We start from the raw sequence: 25,797 nt of genomic DNA, 5'->3' as shown, positions 1-25,797 counted from the left end.
ACAATAATAGTAAGGAAGCCTTCATCGGTCGTAGCTAGGTCTTACAAGGAAACACAGGGAAGTGTCCGCCTCAGATTAAAACGAGTTTTTAATATGTTGTAGTACAGATAAAAATAAGGGATACGTATTTTTTTATACGTGCCCATACGCACTTTAAGGGGGTGAAACACCCCTTTGAAGAAAATCGGTTTTTTTCTTTCGAAGCGTATGCCGTCAGAACTATAAGAGATAGAAAAAAATGTTTTATATAAAAGTTGAATGGCTCGAAGAGTAATTTATAACAGCGGAAAAAAAATTTTTTTTTTTAATTCTTTTTAATACTTTCCCCCACCACTTACCTATTTTCTTTTAAAATTTTTATTTTTTTTATAAGCAAAATAAAGCTTATTTTATTACAAATTCAACGGTATATGATAAAGTTACGATACAACATTCCCATTTTCCAAAAATAATTAGAAACCTCTCTATACGCACGGTACGCACACCTGTCCGCGCGTTTGTGCGCTACGGAAGTGACTCCCTCCGATTTCGACGTGCCTTTAATATGTTGTACAGATTAAAATAAGGGACACGTATTTTTTACACGTGTCCTAATACACTTTTAAGGGTGAAACACTCTTTTGAAGAAAATCGGGTTTTTTCTTTCGAAGCGTGTATCGTCGAAACTATAAGAGATAAAGAAAAATGTTGTCAATGAAAGTTGAATGCATGTTTTTCTCGCATAAAATGACAAAAACATTTCGAGGACAGTCTGTGTCTAACATGAAAACGCAGACATTGAGAAAAACATTTACTACAAAATAAAACGACACTACACTAAAGAATAACAACAATTACGGTGTTGTAAGACATTAATTTCTTGTTTAGAAAATAATATGTAATTAATATAAGTTAAACATTTATTTACTGGTCTACATGATTCGACTAGAATATTTGTTCTCTTCAACATTTTATAAATAAGGAGACTTGGATTACAAAAAATTATTACTCACACATTCCATACCTTCACTATCTAACGCCAGCTCATCAACTAACAACAAGAGAACTAACATAAAACTAATTAAAAAGTTAGTTAGAAATTTCATCTTCTATATTACATTTATAAAATTCAAATAATGTGTTTATTAAATTCGATTAGTGTAGAAATATGCATAACCACGCTACTGACGCGTGCACTTTGGGTCATTTCCTTACATACGTAACTCTTGAATCTATACATGTCAATACTGCCGAGACGTAAACATTCTATTTCAAGATAAGAAATGATCCTAAGTGCATGCACCAGTAGCGTGATTATGCATATTTCAACACTAATAGAATTGTATAAATGCAGTATAAAAGATGAAATTTCTAACTAACTTTTTAATTAGTTTTATGTTAGTTCCCTTGTTGTTAGTTGATGAGCTGGCGTTAGATAGTGAAAGTATGGAATGTGTGAGTAATAATTTTTTGTAATCCAAGTCTCCTTATTTATAAAATGTTGAAGAGAACAAATATTCTAGTCGAATCATGTAGACCAGTAAATAAATGTTTAACTTATATTAATTACATATTATTTTCTAAACAAGAAATTAATGTCTTACAACACCGTAATTGTTGTTATTCTTTAGTGTAGTGTCGTTTTATTTTGTAGTAAATGTTTTTCTCAATGTCTGCGTTTTCATGTTAGACACAGACTGTCCTCGAAATGTTTTTGTCATTTTATGCGAGAAAAACATGCATTCAACTTTCATTGACAACATTTTTCTTTATCTCTTATAGTTTCGACGATACACGCTTCGAAAGAAAAAACCCGATTTTCTTCAAAAGAGTGTTTCACCCTTAAAAGTGTATTAGGACACGTGTAAAAAATACGTGTCCCTTATTTTAATCTGTACAACATATTAAAGGCACGTCGAAATCGGAGGAGTCACTTCCGTAGCGCACAAACGCGCGGACAGATGTGCGTACCGTGCGTATAGAGAGGTTTCTAATTATTTTTGGAAAATGGGAATGTTGTATCGTAACTTTATCATATACCGTTGAATTTGTAATAAAATAAGCTTTATTTTGCTTATAAAAAAAATAAAAATTTTAAAAGAAAATAGGTAAGTGGTGGGGGAAAGTATTAAAAAGAATTAAAAAAAAAAATTTTTTTTCCGCTGTTATAAATTACTCTTCGAGCCATTCAACTTTTATATAAAACATTTTTTTCTATCTCTTATAGTTCCGACGGCATACGCTTCGAAAGAAAAAAACCGATTTTCTTCAAAGGGGTGTTTCACCCCCTTAAAGTGCGTATGGGCACGTATAAAAAAATACGTGTCCCTTATTTTTATCTGTACTACAACATATTAAAAACTCGTTTTAATCTGAGGCGGACACTTCCCTGTGTTTCCTTGTTAGTGCTTTTATTTTTATTTATGTGATTTTAGAAATATTTTAGAAATATTTTTGCTATAAAGCTTTGGTATAAAACATTTTTTGATATCTCGTGTGATTTAGCAAAATATATTGAAAAAAGACAAAAGTCTCTTTACTTTTGAGGAGTGATTTCATCTCTTCAAACCGTTTTAAACAGCAATTAAAAATTCCTACATTCGTATATTTACCTTTTTTACATTTATGCCAAGTTTCATTAAAATCTAAATTTCCCACTTTGCGAGGTTCTCTTGTAAATAACCAGTGATGCTCTCGAATGGTCTTGATAAAATAAATATATCAGCTTAAACGCGTGAATTGGGGAAAATCTAAGATTTGTACAAATAAATAGGGGTAGTCAAATTAATAATAGGAAGATAACTGATTAGTTTGATAAAGGCATTAGGTTCATTCTATTCTACACAAAATGTAGAAGTTGGCTCGCAAATCGCAAATAATCCGATAATGAGTCAAAGTGTTAATAGTATCATTAACGTTTCTGATAGATTGTCCGCATTTGCGATCTGCGATCTATGTTTTATATGTAGAATGGCCTTTACCTGAGATACCAAATGGTGGAACGACGGTGCGTTGGGATCCAATCGTTCCAAGTCTGTATGAAGTGCAAACTCCGAAAGTGCTTTCCACGGTGGCTGATAAGCTTGAACTTCCAGAGGCGTCATACCGATAGGACTCTCATGTCTCACGGGGCTGCTGGCAACCATAGGTATGCCATGCATGCCGCCGAAGCCCAATTTACGCCCGTCCTGAAATAAAAAGCGCTTGGTTCCATTAGATCGTTCATCAAGATGTCAGCGTCTTATACAGAATGACTAATTTAAAACGCTTACTCCAAATATTTACAAAGAAAACCATTTAAAAAAAAATTTCAAATAAGAATTTAATTTTGAAAAAGAAAAAAATTGTTTCATCCATTAGTTCTTAAATGTTGATGTAAAACTTTTTAATGAAAACTTCCATTTTTATGTTGCATATTCTTAAAGCTAATCTTAAAATATTTTCAAAATGTTAATTTAAAGAACTATTTAATGAAAGTTTCTAACGAGTAAAGCTTTTCATTGGGCCGCCTCAGATTTCAACCGCATATGGTTTTTCCGAATTTATTTTGGAGAAAAACAACAACTTAGAAAGATTTTCGTCTGAGAATAAGTGGTTCGCTGTGGCCGTGGGAATTTTTGAGATTTTTTGGTATATGGACCTTATTTTCCCTATATTTTAGGTTATAGCTCATGAATGACTAGATCGATTTTCAATTGCAAACAAGCATTTGAAAGTTGAAAATTATACAAAAATTATAAAAAAAATTAAAAAAAATTAAATTTTTATTTTAATTGTTATTAAACTTGTATTATCATATTTATTTATTTTTTAATCGATTATAATGTTTTGCTTTTTCCCACATTAAATTTAAAAAAGTAAAACATTATAATTAATTGAAAAATAAAAAATAAAAAATAAATATGATAATAAGTTTAATAACAATTAAAATTTAATTTTAATTTTTTTTAATTTTTTTCTTTTTTCATAATTTTTGTATAATTTTTAGCTTTCAAATGCTTGTTTGCAATTGGAAAACGATCCAGTCATTCATGAGATATGACTTGAAATATAGGGAAAATAAGGTCCATATATCAAAAAATCTCAAAAGTTCATTTCCATGCCCACAGCAAACCGCTTACTCTCAGACAAAAATTTTTCTAGGTTGTCGTTTTCCTTCAAAACAGATTCGGAAAAACCATATGCGGTTCAAATCTGAGGCGGCCCAATGGAAAGCTTTATTGGTAAGATAAGAACAATATTGCAAGATTCGTGGGATAAATACCATGGCTAGACTATTCTGCGTATTCATGAACTTTACATTATAAAGCACGTGACGATTTTGGTGCAAATGTATTTAAATTCAATATACATAACATGTACATGTATATGTACATGTAACACACATACAGAGTGAATCATACAGTTACAATCGGTAAGTCATCTTTTATGATGAAATGTTGATACAGGAATCAAAACACACTCATATATTGTATATATTATAACATAACACGTATTATCTATTATGTTATATGTTATATATTTTATTCTATCTTCAATAAGCATATTGTATAATTATTAGCGAAATATTAGATTATTCAGTAAACAAATCATAACGAATGTATATAATAATATCTGTTAGTGTTTAATTCCACTCTATTCATAATGCATACAAATGATATCCTAATCGACACCATCTAAATCGTCGACCTAATTCTAAAATTGATCGCATATGTCAGCAAGATAGCTCTAAAAAAGAACTAAATTAAATCGTTTCAATACTAATGAAATTGATGAAAATGTTATTTCGTAAGCTTGATCTATAGTATCTCAATCAATACCAAAGAAATTAAAAATCAATTAGGAGTACAAAACAGTAGAATTTTAAATTTTCTTATATATTATGTATAGCATATCATTTGTACATATTATTCTTCATCAAGAATTGTTCCAAAAAAATTTTCATACAATGGCAAAAATATTGCACATAGGTTTTGAAATAAATTATTAGTCAATTTTAGAGAGTCAATTTTTTTTTATTTTGTGCGAGCGCGCATGCTTATGTGTATATAATATTTTCAATAATAAAACAATCTTTCATAATAATGCAGTATTCAACTGTCACTGGTTGACTAAAAATCCATATTGACTTCAAGAAATTAACAACATCATTGATCAATAAATCAATGTTTACAAAATTGTATACAATCAAAAATGCTTATAGAGCTCGTTTTCATCAAGGACACAAATTAATTAAATATTTAAGCCGAACTTAAAGAACCTTGCCTATTTTAAACCATTCACATTTAGTAATGAATCGCAAATTAAACGATGAAAAAATGACAAATTATCGAATATCCATTGTAGAAAACAAGGTCGCCAGAATCAATAAATGAGTCGAATAAAAACTATTATTTAGTACATTTTTCTAATGTTTCAAAGAATATATCTTTGCGTCAATTTAGAGGATTATAGTTATAAAACATTTTTATCCTTCTTTTAATCCCATTTGCATCTATATAGATCAATTTTAATGTAGTTTCTTAGAACAAGAAAAAGATAAAATGTAAGTTTAACTGAAAATAAAGTTAATCTACATTGGTAAATAAAATATTGGTAAATACAATCTTTCATTTGTAATTTTATTATTCAAGGAGGTTCAAAATCCTTTATAAAAATGGGTATAAGATTCTTTGTTACAAAATAAGTTTTTTGAACTATTAGACGATGTTCTTTTAGCATTACAAAAATTGTATTTTTAACGAAACTCCACACAACGTTTAAAAAATTAAAATTACTTTATTGTTAAGTTTTCTGAACGCAATGTTTTTTGAACGCAATTCTATAAATTTATCCGTAAAAAGTGCAGACTTCGGGTCTCTATTTTTTATCTGTGAAATCCCTATTGAAAAAAATCATGACAAAAAACATGATAAAATCATATGATAAAATCACGTAATGAAATGTTCCAAATCAGTATGTGATTTTTGAAAATTATAAAGTTTGAAAAATCATGCACTATGAAAAAATCATTATTTTTAAAAAATTAGATAAATTTACATATGTAAATTTACCTAATTAACAAAAAAGCGTGTATTTTCTTAATATTACTTAATTTTCAAAAATCATATGAATTTCAAAAATCACGTACTGATTTGAAACATTTCATTATGTGATTTATGTCATTAATTACGTAACTCGTTATATGATTTTATTATGTGATTTTGTCACGTGATTATTTTCAGTAGGGATTACTTGAAAACATTATTTAGAAAGAAAAGATATCTACAATATCAAAAGACACATTGAAAAAGCATGTAGCATTCTTAGAGAAGTTTTACAATCTATAGTGACTAAATTCCACAAATAAGTTTAATAATATTTCAAAAACGCTAACGCTATGGTTAATGATTATGCAATTCTTACAAAAATAAAAATAAATTCAAACAATTGAGTAATGCCCACATACATATCACATATCAATATACTCACTTATACACAGCATAGACAGCAGCTTTATGGAATATTACGGAAATAATGAATTGTGGGGTCCTTCCTAGCAAACACCGAATATAACAAATGTAATGTGCTATACATGTATAACATATACATGCGTTATGTCTCTGTTATATGAAACGATTTTTGACAATTGTTAAGTACATGTATTAAAATTGTTATTGGTTTTTTTTTCTAGAAGTAAAAATTTTAAAATAAATTTTAACAGGATTAATCCCCGGAAGTGTGAGATTTCACTGCAAAGAGTGCAATACTGCTGCCTACCCACTAAAATCACCTCCCTTCCTTGCTCAACTCTAGGGAAGCAGCTCTGGGACGTTGACAGATAATACTTCACGAGCCACTTCCGGGTATTCACAAGTTCACCACATCAACATGGGTCGGCCCATACATCACAACACAAACAGACATTACAGGTAATCCATTAACGACTACCCATTCCTCCGGACTTTCACAGGCGGAGCAATCCCATCAGCTCGAGCCTGACAAGCTCTCTCCGCTGCCTCCTTGGCCACCATAACAGTGCTAGCAAAGTAGAAGAACGGTCCTCCCCCCCACTTTTCCTCGATTTCTAGAATAATTCTAATGATGGTCTTCAAACTTAGATCTTCTCCTATTATCTGCCAAGTTTACGCCGCGGGCCCGTCCAAACATCACATTCACTCAGCATGTCAATATATACCCCGCATTGCAAGCTGGGGATATGAAACTTTCTCTCTCTTAGATAAATATTTATTAAACACCCCGTGACTCGTTATCAATTAAGTGACAGGGAACGTAAGCTACCCATGCTCACGTCCATACCACTTCCTCAGTACATCCCAACTACCTTCTTGATCATAACACCAAACTCTTGGCTCTTCACTCTTTCCCTCCATTTTCTGAGCGCTAAATTATCTGCCTCGTTTTTTAAAAGTTTTAACGTCCTATTAGAGACTGTTTTCTTTGCCTCCTTGATCTTATTCACTTTCTAATAAAGATCTGATATGTGACTAACCCAGGTGTCAACAAGCATTATTCTTGTCAGCAAAAGTACAGCATCGTTAGATATTGTTCGCTAGCCATATTACCCTGATGATCAGCATCTTCAAAACTCTTCTAATGCATTTTGTTTTAGCAGAGTTAAATTGCATCTTGTTAGTGTAAATAGGCGCACCATAGTATATTACCAATTGCACGCTAGAATATAGCCTGCGTTTCTTCTCGCTAGATCCTATCAAATTAGGCAAGATTCTCTTCAAGATCAGAATTAATTGTTACAATCTGGATGCAAAAGTCTCGAAATAGTTTCTAACATGTAATATTCCATAATAATGGACCTCTGTGGGACTCCTCTAAACATTTGGTATTTTTCCAAATCACTCTTCTAATTAATATATACGAGCGATCTGTCAAAAATCCCTCACTGTAGCCCGACAGAACTCTAAATATGTATAAAGAAATATTTATTCTATCTAGGGCCTTCATCATTCGCGGCCATGGAATGGAGTTAAATGATTTGACATATCCAATCCTACTGCCACTGAATATCTTACCAATTCATTCTATGCTCCTTTGACGAGTTCCTCAAGTTTACGAATCACATCAATAATAAACCGTCTCTTTCTAAAATCAAATTGGTTACCAGATAGCCCATTAATATCCTTGAGATACCTGAAAATTTTTCTGGCAATTATTTTTCCGAATAACTTTCCAGGTGAGTTCAGAAGACACAGCGGTTTATAAAACAATGTAATCCCTTCCGTTTTCCCTTTTTCAGCAAAATCAACTTTACCACTCTCCAATCAGCAGAAAAAATGCTCTCCCTAAGTAGATGGTTGAATATATCACACCAAAGGCTAATAAAATACTTTATAGATAATAATAATATCTTATTAATGATTCCATCGAGTTCAGGAGGATTCTTGTTTTTATTTATTGTTGAGTTTAGTTCCTCCAAGGATACCTCTTCAAAATCACAATCTTCTTCAGGATCTAATCTAGGAATTACTACTCTATCATCTGCCAAGAACGGATTATAAACTTATGTTTTCAACAGTCTCGGGAAGCAGTGAGATACATATTGGTTTCTTTTATCTTCTTGGTCGCTATTTTTGTAAGGTCTCTCCCATGGGTCCTCGTCAATACTGTCTAGCAGGTTTTGTCATGTCGAATCCTTGATCTTGGCAATTATATTTCACAATCTTTACATGTTTGATCCAAACGTCTTCTTAAATCATCTTAAATCTATCACCTCCGCACTTCTTCGAGCTTTTGATCTTGTAAATTGTTTTCTTATCGTTTTACGTGTTTTTCTTCCTTAGTCATTCCTCTGTTAACTAGTAAACTGAATTTATTTTTCTGGCCCTTAACCTTTTCTTAAAAACCCTGCACGCATCCTTGATTGATTTCTCAATTTTGACTCTTAGAGCATTTCCACTTAATCCATGTTCTACTTAGAATTTCCATAAATTTGTTTCCATAGACGCCTCAAATTTATTTAGATCTATACTTCTTTTATTCCACATCAGAAATATTTCCCTAAATAATTGTCTTAATTTGCATGTTTTATTTAAATTTTAATGTATGTAATGATGATCAGAAAGAGATTCTGTCACTGCATCAACTCGCCCATTGCTTATCAGACTAGCAATATTATCAGAGTACCATGTGAGGTCTATAGTTGAAGATTCCTACCACCTAGAATAGATGGGAAAATCCTTCATTAAAACTACATTAAGGCCAACAGGTCAATCAGATAGCAACTTCCTTCGATAGTTGTCGAATTTGTCCCAAATTTTGCCTTGTTTCTTGCAAATTGGGCAGCACGCCCTTTTATCACAGTTTTCAAATTTGTGACCGGCCTTACCATAGTTGAAGCAGTTCCCGGTTCTATCCACTCGACTTGGACAATAATGTCTAGTACCCATTTGCTATACACCGGAAACATTATATTGGCCTGTTTGCCAATCTTTAACTCTAACCAAAGACTACCCTATTTCCAGCACACCTTTCTCAGCTAGTTTTGTCGCACAACTCAAGAGACACCTGACCACACACGAGCTCAGACCATTCCTTAGGAGTCTAATAAGTTCCAGCTATATATCCTCTCTCTCATATTACATACTCCAAATTGCAATCCTCAAGAAGGAGAAGAATAAATCAGAAATTAATCAAACCAGTTGTAATCATACCAGTGTTCTCATCACAATTGTCGATACCTGACAATATAACTTCTTTCATTTTAACTAATCTCATGATTTTAATATTACTATCCTTGAATAAGTCTATAAGTTTCCTAGCTAACTCATCTGTCTTTTTTCCGCTAGTTCCCCTCCCCCTTAATCTTCAAAATAATTCCTCCAATAATGGCTCTTTTCATACGAATTTTTCAATTCTTAATTCAGTTAGATATTTCAGCCAAATAATTCTTAATTTAGCTAGATATTTCTCTTTTTGACTTCTTAATTATATTCGCATATATGTGATCTTTTCTATAACTCGTAATAGTCACTGTAATCTTGTTTTTTATTTTCTTGATGTCAATACTTGTCTTAATTTTTTTGTCCTACCCTCTGTCCTATTTTCCTCGAGCAATTTATCAGGTTCATTCCTTCTCAGTTTTCTCTTTTTTCCTAGTTGCCATCTCGAAAACTCTCCGGGTTGAGTTGCAATTGGAATGTTCTCTGAGTTCGCTTTATCTCGCCTGTTTTTCATATGACCAGTAGGCTTACTCCCTGTCTCCAAGTAGTCCGTTAGCTTTTGTATCTTTAACTTCCTGATCTGCCCCTTAAATCTATATTCTACCGTTTCCATTAAACCATTTCATTAATTATTTCTTCTGTTTCTCTATCCATAACTATGTTGGCATACGAGCCAGCACACCTCCTCGCGAAGGACACCTCCTTACGTCTGTTATCGACAGCTAAATGATCACACCTTATGCTCATTTTAAGTATCTTGTCCGATTCATTTTTCTCTTTCTTGAGGGTTGAAATTATTTTACGCAGGTGTCTTACATGTTCTTTACTTCCTCCAGTTCTATGCCCATTGCATACATTATTTCCAGTAATGGTCTACCATTCTCGGGTTTAGGGCCTTTTTCAGAGAGATGCTGCACAGCTTCCCTACGTAAGTTCATTTTTATATGGTCCTTCACTGGTCTTTGCCAGGGACTCCTCTGCCTTACCCTCTCCACATCATCCAACCGCCTTGTTATTAGGATCCCAACATGGGACGGCCAAAGTAAACTCATTCCTTTTAGACTAAAAGTTGTTCTATATATTATGTTTTCGTTCTATGTTAGGAAATAAAAATTTAGCTTTATAATGAGATTTTTTTTTCTATAAGAATCATCTGAATAACAAACAATTTAATGGTTTGGATTCGAACGGCTCCAAATTTGGATCCGAAAGATCCGGATATCCGCTTCAATCGGATATTTAATCTCGGATCTATCTCTATCTCGGATATCCGAATATCCGGATAAACGGATAATTGTCAACCCTACTTTTAGTATCTCGCTTGCTTGAATTCTTTGTATCGCCGTAAGGTTGTCAGCTTCTAAATCCACAAGAAACATCTTCTTTCTCTTTCGACCTCGCGTCAACGTACCAGCTCCGGATCTGACCCCAAACACCAAACCAGCTTTCGACTCCCTCTCTCCCGATTCATCTGAATCAGCTCCGATCTCACTTATATAAGTCTCAAAACTCTTACTTTTTAAAAACTGTAGTTTATAGAGTCTGAACCAAAGCCAGTTCCCCGACTATATGATCCTTTGGTCCTCGACCTCACATCATCAGTAGCAACAATCGTTTAGTATGTTCGTCGATAAGACTCGTTGTCAATTCTGCTTGTTCTGTCTAACCCTTTGCAGAATTTCGATCCTCCAGAGGCAGGAACGGTACCCTCGGCAAATCGGCTTTCGAGACCCCGAGAGTCTCTCTTTATTATTCGAACTCATAATAAATAAAGTGGTTTTTTTAATAGAAGTGATCTTTTCCTATCCCTAGATAGGATCTTAATAGTCAATCTGCAGAGATTGAGATCAGCCATTGCAGCTAACTAGTTAAGCGTACTAACAATAAAACTGATTCGGATAGCAGCGATGATGGGAGTAAACATACTGATACACTTTGGGTGCTGTAACTGATTAAAAAATCACCTTTAGTATTACATTTATATTATATTCGGTATTTGCTGAGTATCTTTGCTATTATACATGCATACACACGTACACACATACAAAAAAACGTAATCTGACCGTACACAATTTTGGAAAATACTAATGCCAATATTGAAGCAGCATATTGAAAATTATTTATCATGAACTACAAAAATATTTAATAAAAATTTTACACTTTAAAGAATTAAAATGATTTATGATCTTATCTTGATTACTTCACAAGAACAAATTCAACGCCAATTATTTTCAACCTTTAAAATCACAAACAACTTTTATCTAAAATATATTTTTAAACAATTTCTTTTAAAATAATCCAAGTATTCAAAATGGTGTGTAGATCTTTAAGCTTTGACAATTCAAGAAAGTCAGAAAATTTATACGGTAAATAAGATTTTAAACCATTATTTAGAAAGATCTTAATTACAAGAATATGTAATATAAAAAATGAATGTTCCCACTTAAAAATTCCAATTAACGTAACTCTCTCACTTATAGTGACTAGTTTAGAGTCAAATGAGTAGTTTAATTTTTCTCTTTTACAAAATTAAATAACTTTTATCTGAAACTTTTTTTAATGCTTACTAAATATATTGTGAAATAGGATTTTAAATGGATCATTCTATACGTTCATTTATCCAATTTATAACCTGCAAAGCTTTGCAAGCTACAAATCAAATAAAAATAGTAAAAAGAACCCATATTTTCAACTTTTTATTGCTAAAGGACTTGAAAATATGGGCCAAAGACTTCATTTGAGAACGCATCTAACTTTATGCTTACAATTAGAGAAAAAAATAGTATTATTAACTAAAAATTTAAGAAGAAGTAACACCTAATTTCTGAATATTTATGAAGTTATGATTTAAAAAATAAGTAAGTTGTATGAAAAAATATAACTAAAAATCTCAATAATTTGTAGTAAACAAAATTTAAATAAAATTATAACGATTAGTAAAAATATCATCGATACTTTTGAAAACTGTAATACAGAATAACCGTAAAAAAAAATAAATTTATTCAAACATGACTTTGATATTATTATACTTTATTACTTTAAACTGGATTATTGAACAGAATATATCTATAAACTAAATGTTAGGTTATTGAATTTATATATTTGCAAATGAAAAAGACCAAATAAGGTTAAAATATTGCAATTTTGAAGAATTTTTTATCTAAAATATAATTATTTTGAAAAATTTTTGTATAATTATTTGTTAATTTATGTTAAATAAGCGCTACTATTCTCGCTAAATTTTTCATTGTGGCCTTTATTGAATTATTATTTGTTTAATTTATATTAGTATAAACTCTTTAATAGATCTTTTATTAAATTCACTAAATTTGATATTACATTCATCATTAAAACAATAGAATTTTTTATTAAGCCCATATCGGACTATGTATTGAAAATTAAAGATTGCAAATTAAAAATTAAATCAATTCAAAACAAAAAACCTTAATTTTGACCAGTATTCATAATCAAATATTATTTCAAGACCGTCTTAAGTAATGTCTTAAGATGCTAATACGGCTCTGTGGTTAATGACATTTTAAATAGTACTTGAGACGACTTAAATAAGAATTGACTATGAATATTGTCCGTTAATTCTTTAAAACTCTAGATTTAGATAATTAAGCGTATCTAATTGTAAGTAAAAGCGTATAAATTTGGGATTGCTTGTTGGCATTTTGTCAACATTATAAACTAGTCAACATATTTGTGTCTAATGATTTTAAACCGACATATATCGACTTTGAAACAACACACAGTTAACAATGTATTGCCAACAATTTAACAATAATATGTATAACAGCATGAAGTTATCTTACGTTGTTAGTAATATAATAGCACTGTGTGATCCTATAAATTGTTACAACATAACAGCAATAGTATAAATTTTGAATTAGATGATTTTAGACTACATACATTGCCGGCAAATTATTGACAAGTTATTATCTAAAATTGTCATATCGTAAAAGCATCAATTTACTAACAAATGCGGACATAGTTGCTACAGTTTTATAGCAACACGTGCTATGAGTGTAAGCCAATCATAATACGCCAGCAACAATACAAACATGTTGCTATCTGGGTCATTTTGTTTTAATTATTTAATTTTTTGTAATCTTTTTTTTAAATTTGTAATCTTTTAATCTTTAATACATAGTCTAATACTTCAGCCAATATCAGCGAAGTCGTAGCTCGTTACCTTCTCCTGCATTTGCTGCTTCATGGCGATCGTCTTCTTCTTGTCTTTGCATCTTTTATTCTGGAACCACACTCTGATCACGCGTGGGCTCAGTCCCGTCATTTCGACGAGCTGCTCCTTCATCAAGGCGTCCGGGCGGGGGTTTGCTGCGTAGCAGGTTCTCAGGGTGTGTAACTGTTTCTCGTTGAGTACCGTACGTACTCTTGTTGGCTTTCCATCGGAACCACCGCCACTTTTGTGGCCACCGGAACCGCGAACACCACTGACCGCCTTATGCGATCCGCTCTCGGATCCGGAATCTGCAAGCATAAACATCGAGAGTTCTTCTACATAGTAGAAGCCGTAGAGCCGTAGCTAAATAATTAGGAGAGACTGGGATTAATTGACTAACTTTTCAACTTTTCGAATTTTCGTCAAATCTTAGTCAAGTTTACATTATAACAATCGTGGTTACTTGAAAATTAGTCTGATTAAGCAATGAAAAACAACGTAACTGTGAAAGATTAATAAAAATGTTGCAATGCGACAAATGAAAAATATAATCTTCGCACTCAATCAGACAGAAAACTATTTTTCAAACTGTTGCATACATATGTAATAAATGATATATTCTTTCCAAACGCTTGTTTCCTTCGTTATTCTTGAATTAACGCTTTACCTGATAACTATACTGTTTAATAAGAATACATTGGTCGCTATGTGAAAACACAAATGATTGACAAGCCTAAACAGTTATAGATAGATCTTAAATCATATTTTTCACAACAAATTCTTTTTAGCTAGGTTTTTCGGGACATGTGGAAACTGTAGAGATGCCCGTTGGCAATATTAATTTAATTTGTTAATACGGTAATATTAATTTAATTTGTTATTTAATTTCGTGATTACAGTTCAATTTAAGAGTTGTGTCTGAAATCGAAAGTAACGGCACACAATTCGAGAGAATTAGAAATTGTATGTAAAATCTCACAAGAAACGTCATTTCAGCACTAACAATAAGATCTACCCTTACGGAAAAAAACTACAAGAATGCGAAAAAATTACTAGAATACTGTTGAAAAACTACAGTTTTTGTATAGTATATCAATAATTTTTTCGCATTCTTGTAGTTTTTTTTTGTAAGGGTAGCTATGACCATTTAGACTTGTCAATTATTTGTATATTAATATTTCGGACTTTCTTGCCTGAGAACGATGAACTTGTTCATGTAATATCTTACATAAATGTTTTATATAAATGCCACAATTTTATTTTAACTTTTAACGTAAAATTAAAGAAAACAGTTGTATTTATTTCGATTGTTATATTGTCATTTAATTGAGAAAAAAATGATCTCCCCTAATATATAAATAACTTTTTTCATAACATTTAATTGAAAACTTAAGAAGAAAGTTCTGTTTTTAAAACAATGTTTTGGCCATTATTTTAAATTTTATTTTCCTAATATATATATATGTATATATATATATATATATATATGTATATATATATATATATATATATATTTATTTATTTATTTGAGAATGTTCCTATGAAGTTTCAAGAAGGAATCAAAGGAAATGTGATTTTCTCGAAACATTTTCTTAATTTGTCGACATAATTATACAAAAATTACTGAATAACTTGAAATTTATGTACAATAGCCAACACACATTTTTGTCTGAACTAGGATAAATGTTATATGTTTATTTTAACAATTTTTTTAAACACAATAAAGTGTTGAAAATTATCTAATTTTCAATCTTTTTCTTTTGTATAATTGATTATTTTTTTCAAATTTGACTCAACAGTTTTAATTATAGTTTGCGTCCGAACTATAATTATTGTCATAACTGTATCCTTATATTTTAAAAATTTTTTGGTTTTATGGTTTCAGGGCAATAGGAAACCCGGAATCATGTCGATGTCAAGTACAATTTTTAAACAAAGGGCTATAACATATTATTTATAAATTGGAGCAGCGCAACTTAATAAAAAAATTTATTTATACTTTTAAAATAAAGGAATAAAACATATATAAATTTTAAGTCAATATATCTTACGGTTCTTAAAAAAAATTCCTAAAAATTGACTTGAAAATGACTTTCAAAACCGAACGCACCTCTTAGTGCGATTCCTCAATGAATTGTTCAACAAATTCTAGATTCAAAGTTATGAAATATTTATTACTTAGAACTTGAAATATCATAAAAACGTTACGGAAATGCATAATGTTAAAAAAAACAAGGATGTACTTTCTCATACAAAAATAGATTTAAAACATTGGTTTTGTTTAAAGAAACTCAGTTATGTGAGTTATAAAATTATATATTTATTCAAAATAAAGACAAAATACCTCGGTAAAAAATAAATTATAAAGTTTAACGTATATCTATATTATATATATATATATATATATATATATATATATATATATATATATATATATATAAAATATAGATATACGTTAAACTTTATAATTTATTTTTTACCGAGGTATATATATATATATATTTATATACCTCGGTAAAAAATATACACACACACACGCACGCACGCACGCACGCACGCACGCACACACACACACACATAGGGGAAACCGGGGCAAATCGTTAGACAGGGTAATTCGATAATTGGAAATATCTTTTTATGAGTACATATTAAAAATTTACTTTAAACACTGTAAACACGTTCTAATGTAACGATGTTGCTAACAAAGTTTTGTTGGTAACGGCGTCATATTGAAATCGTAGTAGTGAAAAATGTGTTTTGTGACAGTCGAAATAATTTCTGATAGTCAGCATTTCTTCGAAATTTAAATAAGATAATAAGGTTTTCTTGAAAACTTTGAATGTATCGTGTCCAGTTGAATGTATTTGAAACATTTCGTGTTTACTTTTTGCTGTGTAATGTCTATTTTTGTCGATCATACGCAATAATGCGCACAGTTGATGTTGGGGCTATTCGTAATATTGAGCACCGGAGCGATTCGTTAATACTGATTGCAGCGCCTATAGGTAACTATAAATATATATGTATATATATATATATATATATATATATATATTTATTTATATTTATATACATATATGTTAAACTTTATAATTTACTTTTTACCGGGGTATTTTGTAATATTTTATCTTTATTTTGAAATATATAATTAAATATATAATTTTATAACAAAACTGAATTTCTTTAAACAAAACCAATTTTTTAAATCTATTTTTGTATAGGGAAATACATATTACTATCCTTGTTTTTTTTCAACATTATGTAGTTCCGTAACGTTTTTATAATATTTCAAGTTCTAAGTAATAAATATTTCATAACATATATATATATTTTTTTTTTATTTATATAGATATAGGGGAAAGTAGGGTTATTGTACGCACTGGGTAATTGTACGCTTCGTGGTTTGGCACTTTCCCGATGAATAAAACTTATATCACGACGATATTTGTAGGCTGAAGGCATTTTTTAAATATATAACCATACGTTATATCATTTAAAAACGTAGTTAATTTAAAAAATAAGAAAAAGTAAAATCATGATTTTTCTTGCGATTTTGGCGTTCAGAAAATAAGGCAATAAGTCTGTATTTTTACTTTATTCGTTTAATTTTGTTATACCTAACAAAAGTACGTTTTTTCCTGCGTTCTTTGAGCTATTGTTTATTAAATTTAATTAAATAGTCATCCAGTAATTGTTTATTTATCAAATCAAGTCCGCCGTCGACAATTTTACGCATCCATCTTGAAAGGCGTGAGACCACGTGAGATCAACTATAGTGCCACTAGTACAGTGTAGTGCAGTGTAGTGTAGTTAAAAGAATGGGCTATAACCTCATTTTTCCTCCGCGTCCATTTATCCAACCGCACGTACAATTACCCAAGGCCCGAGAAATTTTTTCGTTTAACCACTTGCTTCTTTTTGCTGAATATAGCATTATCAAATAAAAAATTGTTCAATATGACAATACATAATGATAAAAAAATGTTTAAAGTTTCTATTTCTGTACTCGTATCAATTTCAACTTTAAAAATCACTTCACTGCGATAAATTTCCCTTAGGTGCGTGCAATTTACCTACTTTCCCCTAACTATATATGAATTTTTTAACAGGTAATTATAAAACAATTTTAAAAACACGTTTTATTTAAAAAAATATGCAAAGTATAAGTATTATTTTTAAAGAAAATTAAACTAAAGTATAAAAAGATGTATAAAAAAACCTGTATATTTAAAATATTTTTTGGATTTGTAGCATTGCGTTTGCGTAAGTAGGTATTTATAGATTTTTGAAAAAAATAAAGACGTATTAACGGGAAAAAATGTTTTTCTTAAAGCAAATTAGTTAATCTAATAGGCAAACTTAAAGAAGAGATGTTGTCATTTTTATGGTAGAGCAATAAACTTGACGTAAGCGCGTGAATTGCTTCAACTGCGAAATTGCAGAAAGGAAGGGAAATGTGGATACGAAGAGATTGTAAATCTTTCTCTATTCGCCACGGTTCTTCCGGAGTTTTCGTTCGCATTTGTTTCGACGGTTACAAAAGGTGAGTGTGCGGTTGTCGGTCTCTCCGCCTCTCGGGAAAATTTATTCGCGTTCGTTTCGACGAAACATCCCAGGCACGAGGTACGGAAGAAGGGAACGCGCGATACGATTCCGGACTCGCGACTATCTTCTTAACCGGTCTTGCAAAACGGTCGAGTCCAGCTAATGGGAGATCCGGATACTGGTTCAGCATGGCGGATCAACAGAGAGCGAGGCAAAAGGTACCGACGCGACAATCGCCCGCAGACTAGCGTTCGACACAACAGAGATAATATTGTCGATGAACAAACACGGAGCTCGTGCTCATATGATTCCTTGATCAATCAAGCGGCCTTGGAATCGCGAGACATTTAACCGCATTTGTGACTCGTAAGCCAGTGTCGTGCGTACAATGTTTCATTTGCAAAAAGTAGTAAAGGTCCGTTCTTTTTTTTTTTACAAAAAGTATTGCATTTAATCTGCCTATTCGTCTTGGAATCGCATAATCTTGCCTAAAAGATACCCTTAAGATTTATATTTAAAAGTGTAATAAAATGTAAATCTTTATCAACATAAACAGTTTTGTAGTTAATATTACTAGGTCAGTACAAAGGATTTTCGCAGCTCTGATGCCAAAAATAAAAACAGGACATGTTATCCATTTATCTCCTTATTTTTCGTACATTTACATTATTCGTATATTCTATATCCTTATTTTTTGCACCAGGATTTGGAAAATCTTTTGTACGATAATAATTTCTACCACGAAACTATTTGCGTTATTAAGAATAAAGCGTTTTACTATTTTTTTTTTTTTTTTTTAAATAAATCTTAAATGCATTTTTGTGTACTTGAATGTCGTCCTTTCTATACGTCCTTTCTAAATGAGCGATTACTTTCCCAGGGCATATATATTTTTTGCGTATATATCTCAAAAAGAAAAAGTAGCTAAAATTATTAAATAAAACACACGCGAATTGATATTTAATCGGATATATTAATTTTGTCACCTTCGAAATAGTCGCCATTTTTTATAACGCACATGAACTAACACTTTACCCATTCTTCAAAATACTTTTTATATACCGATGACGATATGACCTTCAGTTGCTTCAGAGAATATACTTTTACAGCCTCTCGACTTAAAAATGTTTTCCACGAAGAGACAATCCAAGTTTAAAAAAAAAATCATAGGGCACCACGTTTGACAAATACGTTGCTTGAGGAATGATATTAGTTGAGTTTTTAACAAAACGTTGCGTACCAGCATCGATGTGAGATAGTACATTACTGTGCAAAATCCGAAAAGTTCCCATAGGTTCTCTTTAACATTTTAAGCGTTCCAATACAACAAATTTTGTTGGAAACACAGAGTTTGAGACAAATTCTTTATTTTTTATTTTTAACATTGTGTACTTGAATGATATATGTCCTTTCTAAATGAGCGGTTACTTTCCCAGGGCATATATATCTTTTGCGTATACATCTCAAAAAGAAAAAGTACCCGAAATTATTAAATAAAACACATGCGAATTGATGTTTAATCGGATATATTAATATCCGGTATATAAAAAATATCATGAGCACCAAAGATCGACTAACATAAATAGTTACCGTAAACAAATTAATTGATATATTGCACTCCGCATGAAAGTCGAGTACAGTTATGTCAACTTAATAACAAAAAAAAATTTCATTTTAATCTAATCGTTTAAATAGACAATTACAAATATTTTTTTTAGCAAAAAGTATACGAGGTGTGTTCAAAAAGTATCGCGAATTTTGAATTTTCGCGGGTTACGTATATTCGAATTTCGATCTTTTTGTGGCGTTATGTTGGTACTCATGTCTCTCACTTATGCCGACAAGCTCGGCCATTTTGAATGTTCACTTAATTGTTGACAGCTGCTTTGCTTGCACGTGTTTTGGATCGTCTTCGATTTTTACCTATTCAAAAAAATGGATCAAAGAACCTGTATCAAATTTTGTGTGAAAAACGAAATTAAGTGCGCGGATGCATTCCGAATGTTGACTGTGGCATACGGAGAAGCTACCTTGGACCGAAGCAACGTTTATCGGTGGTACAAAATGTTCTCAGAAGGCCGAGAAGATGTGAACGACGAAGAGCGTGCCGGACGCCCGAGCACTTCAACAACAGACGAAAAAATTAATGAAGTGGAGAAAATGGTATTGGCCAATCGTCGAATCACCGTTAGAGAAGTTGCTGAGGACCTAAACATATCGATTGGCTCGTGCCATTCGATTTTTATCAATGATTTGGGCATGAGACGGGTCGCCGCGAAATTCGTACCAAAATTGCTCAATTGCGACCAAAAACAGCATCGCATGAACATTGCTAATGAGATGTTGGACTCTGTCCGCGACGACCCAAATTTGCTCCAGAGGGTCATAACTGGTGACGAATCGTGGGTTTATGGTTATGACGTGGAAACCAAAGCTCAATCATCTCAATGGAAGCTGCCGCACGAACCAAGACCGAAAAAAGCGCGCCAAGTTCGGTCGAATGTGAAAGTTTTGCTGACAGTTTTCTTCGATTGCAGGGGCGTGGTGCATCATGAGTTCTTGCCACAGGGTAGAACGGTCAATAAGGAATATTACCTGCAAGTTATGCGCAATTTGCGCGAAGCAATCCGCCAGAAACGCCCGGATTTGTGGAAGAACAAAAATTGGCTTTTGCACCACGATAACGCCCCTGCTCACACATCGTTGCTTGTGCGCGACTTTTTGGCCAAAAACAACACACTAATGATGCCGCAGCCACCGTATTCCCCAGATCTGGCCCCCTGTGACTTTTTCTTGTTCCCTAAACTGAAGAGGCCCATGAAAGGACGACGTTACGCTACGCTTGACGAGATAAAGACGGCATCGAAGGAGGAGCTGAACAAGATAAAAAAAAATGATTTTTTGAAGTGCTTCGAAGATTGGAAAAACCGTTGGCACAAGTGTATAATATCTCATGGGGATTACTTTGAAGTGGACAAAATAGATATTGATGAATAAATAAATAATTTTTGAAAAAACACAAAATTCGCGATACTTTTTGAACACACCTCGTATGCCTTTAAAAATTAAAAAATTAAAAATTAAAAAGTAATAAAAAGTCACTTGTTATTGTTTCCTAGCCTTTTATTATTTACTGCACAAGAATTTAAATAATGTTCTAATATTCAATTAATAACTGTTTGTTAGATTGTCAGGCAACTTTTACCAGATTATACATATTATCCAGGAGAAGAAAGTAATGAATCATATGTATCTAGAAATAAGAAATAATGAATCAGTTACCATTATTTTTTTATAATAGTAAATCTAAACTAAAAATAATTAGCAATAAATTGAGAATAAAAAAAAACACGGATTATTTGCGTGAATTTTGTATTCTTCAACTATTCTAATAATTTCAGCTACATATTTGTACATTTCATTCTTCTTCAGATCTTCTTCAGTGAAAATGTAAAAACTTCTGCTTACAATATTTTGTCCGCTTTAAATAAGTTTCTTGTTATGCATATTATGAAATCAATTCCCAATTCCTGGATTATAAGAAATTCAAATTTTTTTTTAATCTGTTGACGTTGTCATTTTACATAATAACGATAATAGTAAGGCCAGGGTTGAAATAGGGTTAGGTTAGAAAGATCTTTTTAATAATTCGTTACTATGTATTACGCGTTAGGTTAAGTCATAAGAAAGTAACTCGTAACTTTACTCATTACCTAACAAATCAAAATAACGTATTAATAATACCGCTTACAAAAAATAATCCATCACTTTTATATCTTATATTTAAAATTTAAATCGTTTTTAGTCCGTTTTTATGCCCTATCATTTTCATGCCCCTTTTTGACACTCTCAAGCATGCACAGTCTATTGCACAGTCATATGCACAGTCTATGAGTGAAGGAACATGACGAGTATACACAATTATAATGCATATGAGTATATCTTTGAGTAGATTGAGTAGTCCGTTTTCAATACTCGTTTTTCAACTAATGAGTGACAATACGTAATACATTTCTCTTTTACCCAAAAGAGAAGAATCAAATAGATCAAGTCTTTTTAACATCTCTTGTTATTTTATTATATAATAATTATAATCCTTACTGAATTATACAGTTTCAAAATGTGCAATGTGAGTGCTTTGTGCTTGTGAACGAATATTTTATAGCTAAATATACATTTTCACATTTCAAATTTACACACGTTTTTACCACTCAAAAATACTCATAAATACGTTACTACTACTTGGATATACTCGTATGCAATCAGCTTTAACCACTCATTTTTTCGGAAAAGTTCCCATTTCTCGTTTTGTGACCTGAAAACGGATCACACTCATCGAGATAAATGCACGTTTTCCTTATTCAAACTAACTGTTCTCGCAAATTAAAAACAATGAAATATTTTTGTAAAAGACGTTACTTTGATTTGTTACATGACTTCCAACTCTTGCATTATCATTATGAAAAATTGTAACGTCATTATATATGTATAAATCATTCCCAGATAGCCAAATAATTGCAAGTTGTCGACAACTTTTTACAAATATTCTCATTAGTTGTCAGCAAGGCAACAGAAAGGGGTATCCTCTTATCATTACGTTCTTGTTAGCAATAGTTTTTAAAATATAATATCGGCTGATAAGTTCCCAACAACTTATCAGCATTATACTTATTACAAGTTATAAATGGGAATTGTTGCTCACATGTTGCTGTCAGGTTGCTCACAGATTGTTATAAACAATTTTCAAAATATAGTAATGGCAAGTCCTAAACATAACTTAATATAAATATCACAGATCGACTTCAATAATTTTTCTACATTTGCTAAACAATAAAACTTAGCATATTGATACTAAATTGGCTAAAACATTTTTGTGGCATTAAATAAAAGGCAACGTAATAGCAATTAACAAGCAATTTAATCTGTGTAATAATTTGTTTTAGATTAAGTCACGTTTTGCTATCTGGGTTATTATAAAATTTAAAATTAATATGGTAACTTTTACCGGTAATGCGTTATTTTCCATTCTTGATATTATCTTACAATAAAAGGTTAAATATAAAAGTCATTTTGTTAGACAAAAGATTAATCGCCAATATACAATATTTATTAAAACAATGAATATTTCATTAAATTTAAATTATGATGATTATATAAATTATAAATATAATTTTATAATTATATAAATTCTTTGCAGTTTTTGTGAAGATGATTTGAATTATATGAATCATAAATGTAGTTACAAATATAATTCCATTTACAGTAAACTAAAGAACAAGTAATGAATAATAAAAAAGATGTTAAATATTATACTTCAATATTATGATTATATTATAATTATCTATTTAGTATTAATCATTTATAATTATACAAGCATGCAATCATTCCTTACATCGTAAAAAAATAGATATACTGTTTATAAAATGTTTAATATTACAAAATACATGATATTTAAATAAAATTAAATTGGATCAAGAGACACAATAGTCTCGCGTCAAGTAAACGCACAGCATTAAACCGTTCCTTGTATAATATACAGGCTGATTATTAATGGTTGGAACAATTTACCATAAGAGATGACTGACTGACTTCATTCTATATAAATTACATGGAGCACAGTCGGTAAGTTATCTTTTAAGGTAAATAGTTGTTCCATCCATTAGGGGAAAGTAGGTAAATTGCACGCACCTAAGGGAAATTTATCGCAGTGAAGTGATTTTTAAAGTTGAAATCGATACGAGTACAGAAATAGAAACTTTAAACATTTTTTTATCATTATGTATTGTCATATTGAACAATTTTTTATTTGATAATGCTATATTCAGCAAAAAGAAGCAAGTGGTTAAACGAAAAAATTTCTTGGGCCTTGGGTAATTGTACGTGCGGTTGGATAAATGGACGCGGAGGAAAAATGAGGTTATAGCCCATTCTTTTAACTACACTACACTGCACTACACTGTACTAGTGGCACTATAGTTGATCTCACGTGGTCTCACGCCTTTCAAGATGGATGCGTAAAATTGTCGACGGCGGACTTGATTTGATAAATAAACAATTACTGGATGACTATTTAATTAAATTTAATAAACAATAGCTCAAAGAACGCAGGAAAAAACGTACTTTTGTTAGGTATAACAAAATTAAACGAATAAAGTAAAAATACAGACTTATTGCCTTATTTTCTGAACGCCAAAATCGCAAGAAAAATCATGATTTTACTTTTTCTTATTTTTTAAATTAACTACGTTTTTAAATGATATAACGTATGGTTATATATTTAAAAAATGCCTTCAGCCTACAAATATCGTCGTGATATAAGTTTTATTCATCGGGAAGGTGCCAAACCACGAAGCGTACAATTACCCAGTGCGTACAATAACCCTACTTTCCCCTAATAATCACCCTCTACATACCCAAGATCTTGCAAAATTATTGGAGCTTAATTAAACCAATTAAATTCTAACAATAAATAATTTTAATCAATAACTTAAATTTGGATTATACAGAGTATCTGATAATTATTGTCATAACGCTGGCGAATGGATATAATGGAGATATCGTGATATTTTTATGCAGAGCAGAAAAAATCATTTCGTAACTTCAGCAGTTTTTTTCAATTAAAATGTAAAAAGAATGCAATGCCTTCAATGCTTACTTTTCGAATGCTAACATGTTCACTGTTTTGTCTTAATGTCTACTCTATCAAAGAATATAATATTTTAAGAACTTAATGGTACACACTCACAAACCGCAAGAGGACAGAAAAATATTTAATTTTTAAAAATAATCATAAGGCATTGAATGTAAAGACATTGAATTAATTTGCGCACCGAGGCTGATATTCATAGTCGAGTCTTATTTCAAGATTGTCTTAAGTAACGTCTTAAAAAGCTGTTATAACTCTCTGATTAGTTGATGACATCTTAAGATGATACTTAAAAGGATGCTGAAGTAACAGAAGAACTTCTTGGACGTCGGTACTGCAGATTATTTTTCGAGCGAGGCCAGGCTATCGCTCTTTGTCCATCTCATAAATCTATCTTTGTAACTTTGATTATATCGCCATCTGTGAAAAAATTTATCAACTACTATTGGAAATTATTACTGCTCTGTTTATGACAGTTCAGCTTTCCTGAACGAAATATGCGGTAAAAGCACATTAGGTGTTATCTTTTTTATTAGGTGTTCAGTCGTAATTTTACACGGTCAATGTTGTTCGCACGTGTTTTCCGAAGTGTGCTCTAGTCTTGTTTTGTACAGTTGTGAGCTAAAAGGTTGCAACACATTTTCTTCGATGGTTCGATGCTTAATTAGTTGGATCCACAGGTAAGAACCAATGACGTTCGCCGTTCGATGAGCAAGTCTATATTCCAAAAACCATCGAAAAAAATGTGTTGCAACCTTTTA

General features: G+C 31.3%; 1 protein-coding gene across 2 annotated transcripts in view; it reads right to left on the bottom strand.

Moving 5' to 3' along the window:
• The window catches only part of LOC105199685 (insulin gene enhancer protein ISL-1), a 101,449-nt gene that overhangs the window by 7,997 nt on the left and 67,655 nt on the right, over positions 1-25,797 (bottom strand). Inside the window, exons 4-5 of one of the 2 annotated variants that reach the window (XM_039451696.1) lie at positions 13,855-14,153; positions 2,961-3,182 (exon numbers count right to left, since the gene is read on the bottom strand). In XM_039451696.1, the coding sequence (XP_039307630.1) occupies positions 2,961-3,182; positions 13,855-14,153 (521 nt within the window). The remainder of the gene's footprint in view (positions 1-2,960; positions 3,183-13,854; positions 14,154-25,797) is intronic. The other variant, XM_039451697.1, reaches the window with a different exon arrangement.

The sequence above is a fragment of the Solenopsis invicta genome, chromosome 7 (genome assembly GCF_016802725.1).
Source record: "Solenopsis invicta isolate M01_SB chromosome 7, UNIL_Sinv_3.0, whole genome shotgun sequence".
NCBI classification, from domain to species: domain Eukaryota; kingdom Metazoa; phylum Arthropoda; class Insecta; order Hymenoptera; family Formicidae; genus Solenopsis; species Solenopsis invicta.
The sequence above is the reverse complement of the archived record's forward strand: the minus strand, read 5'-3'. Positions and strand labels throughout refer to the sequence as shown.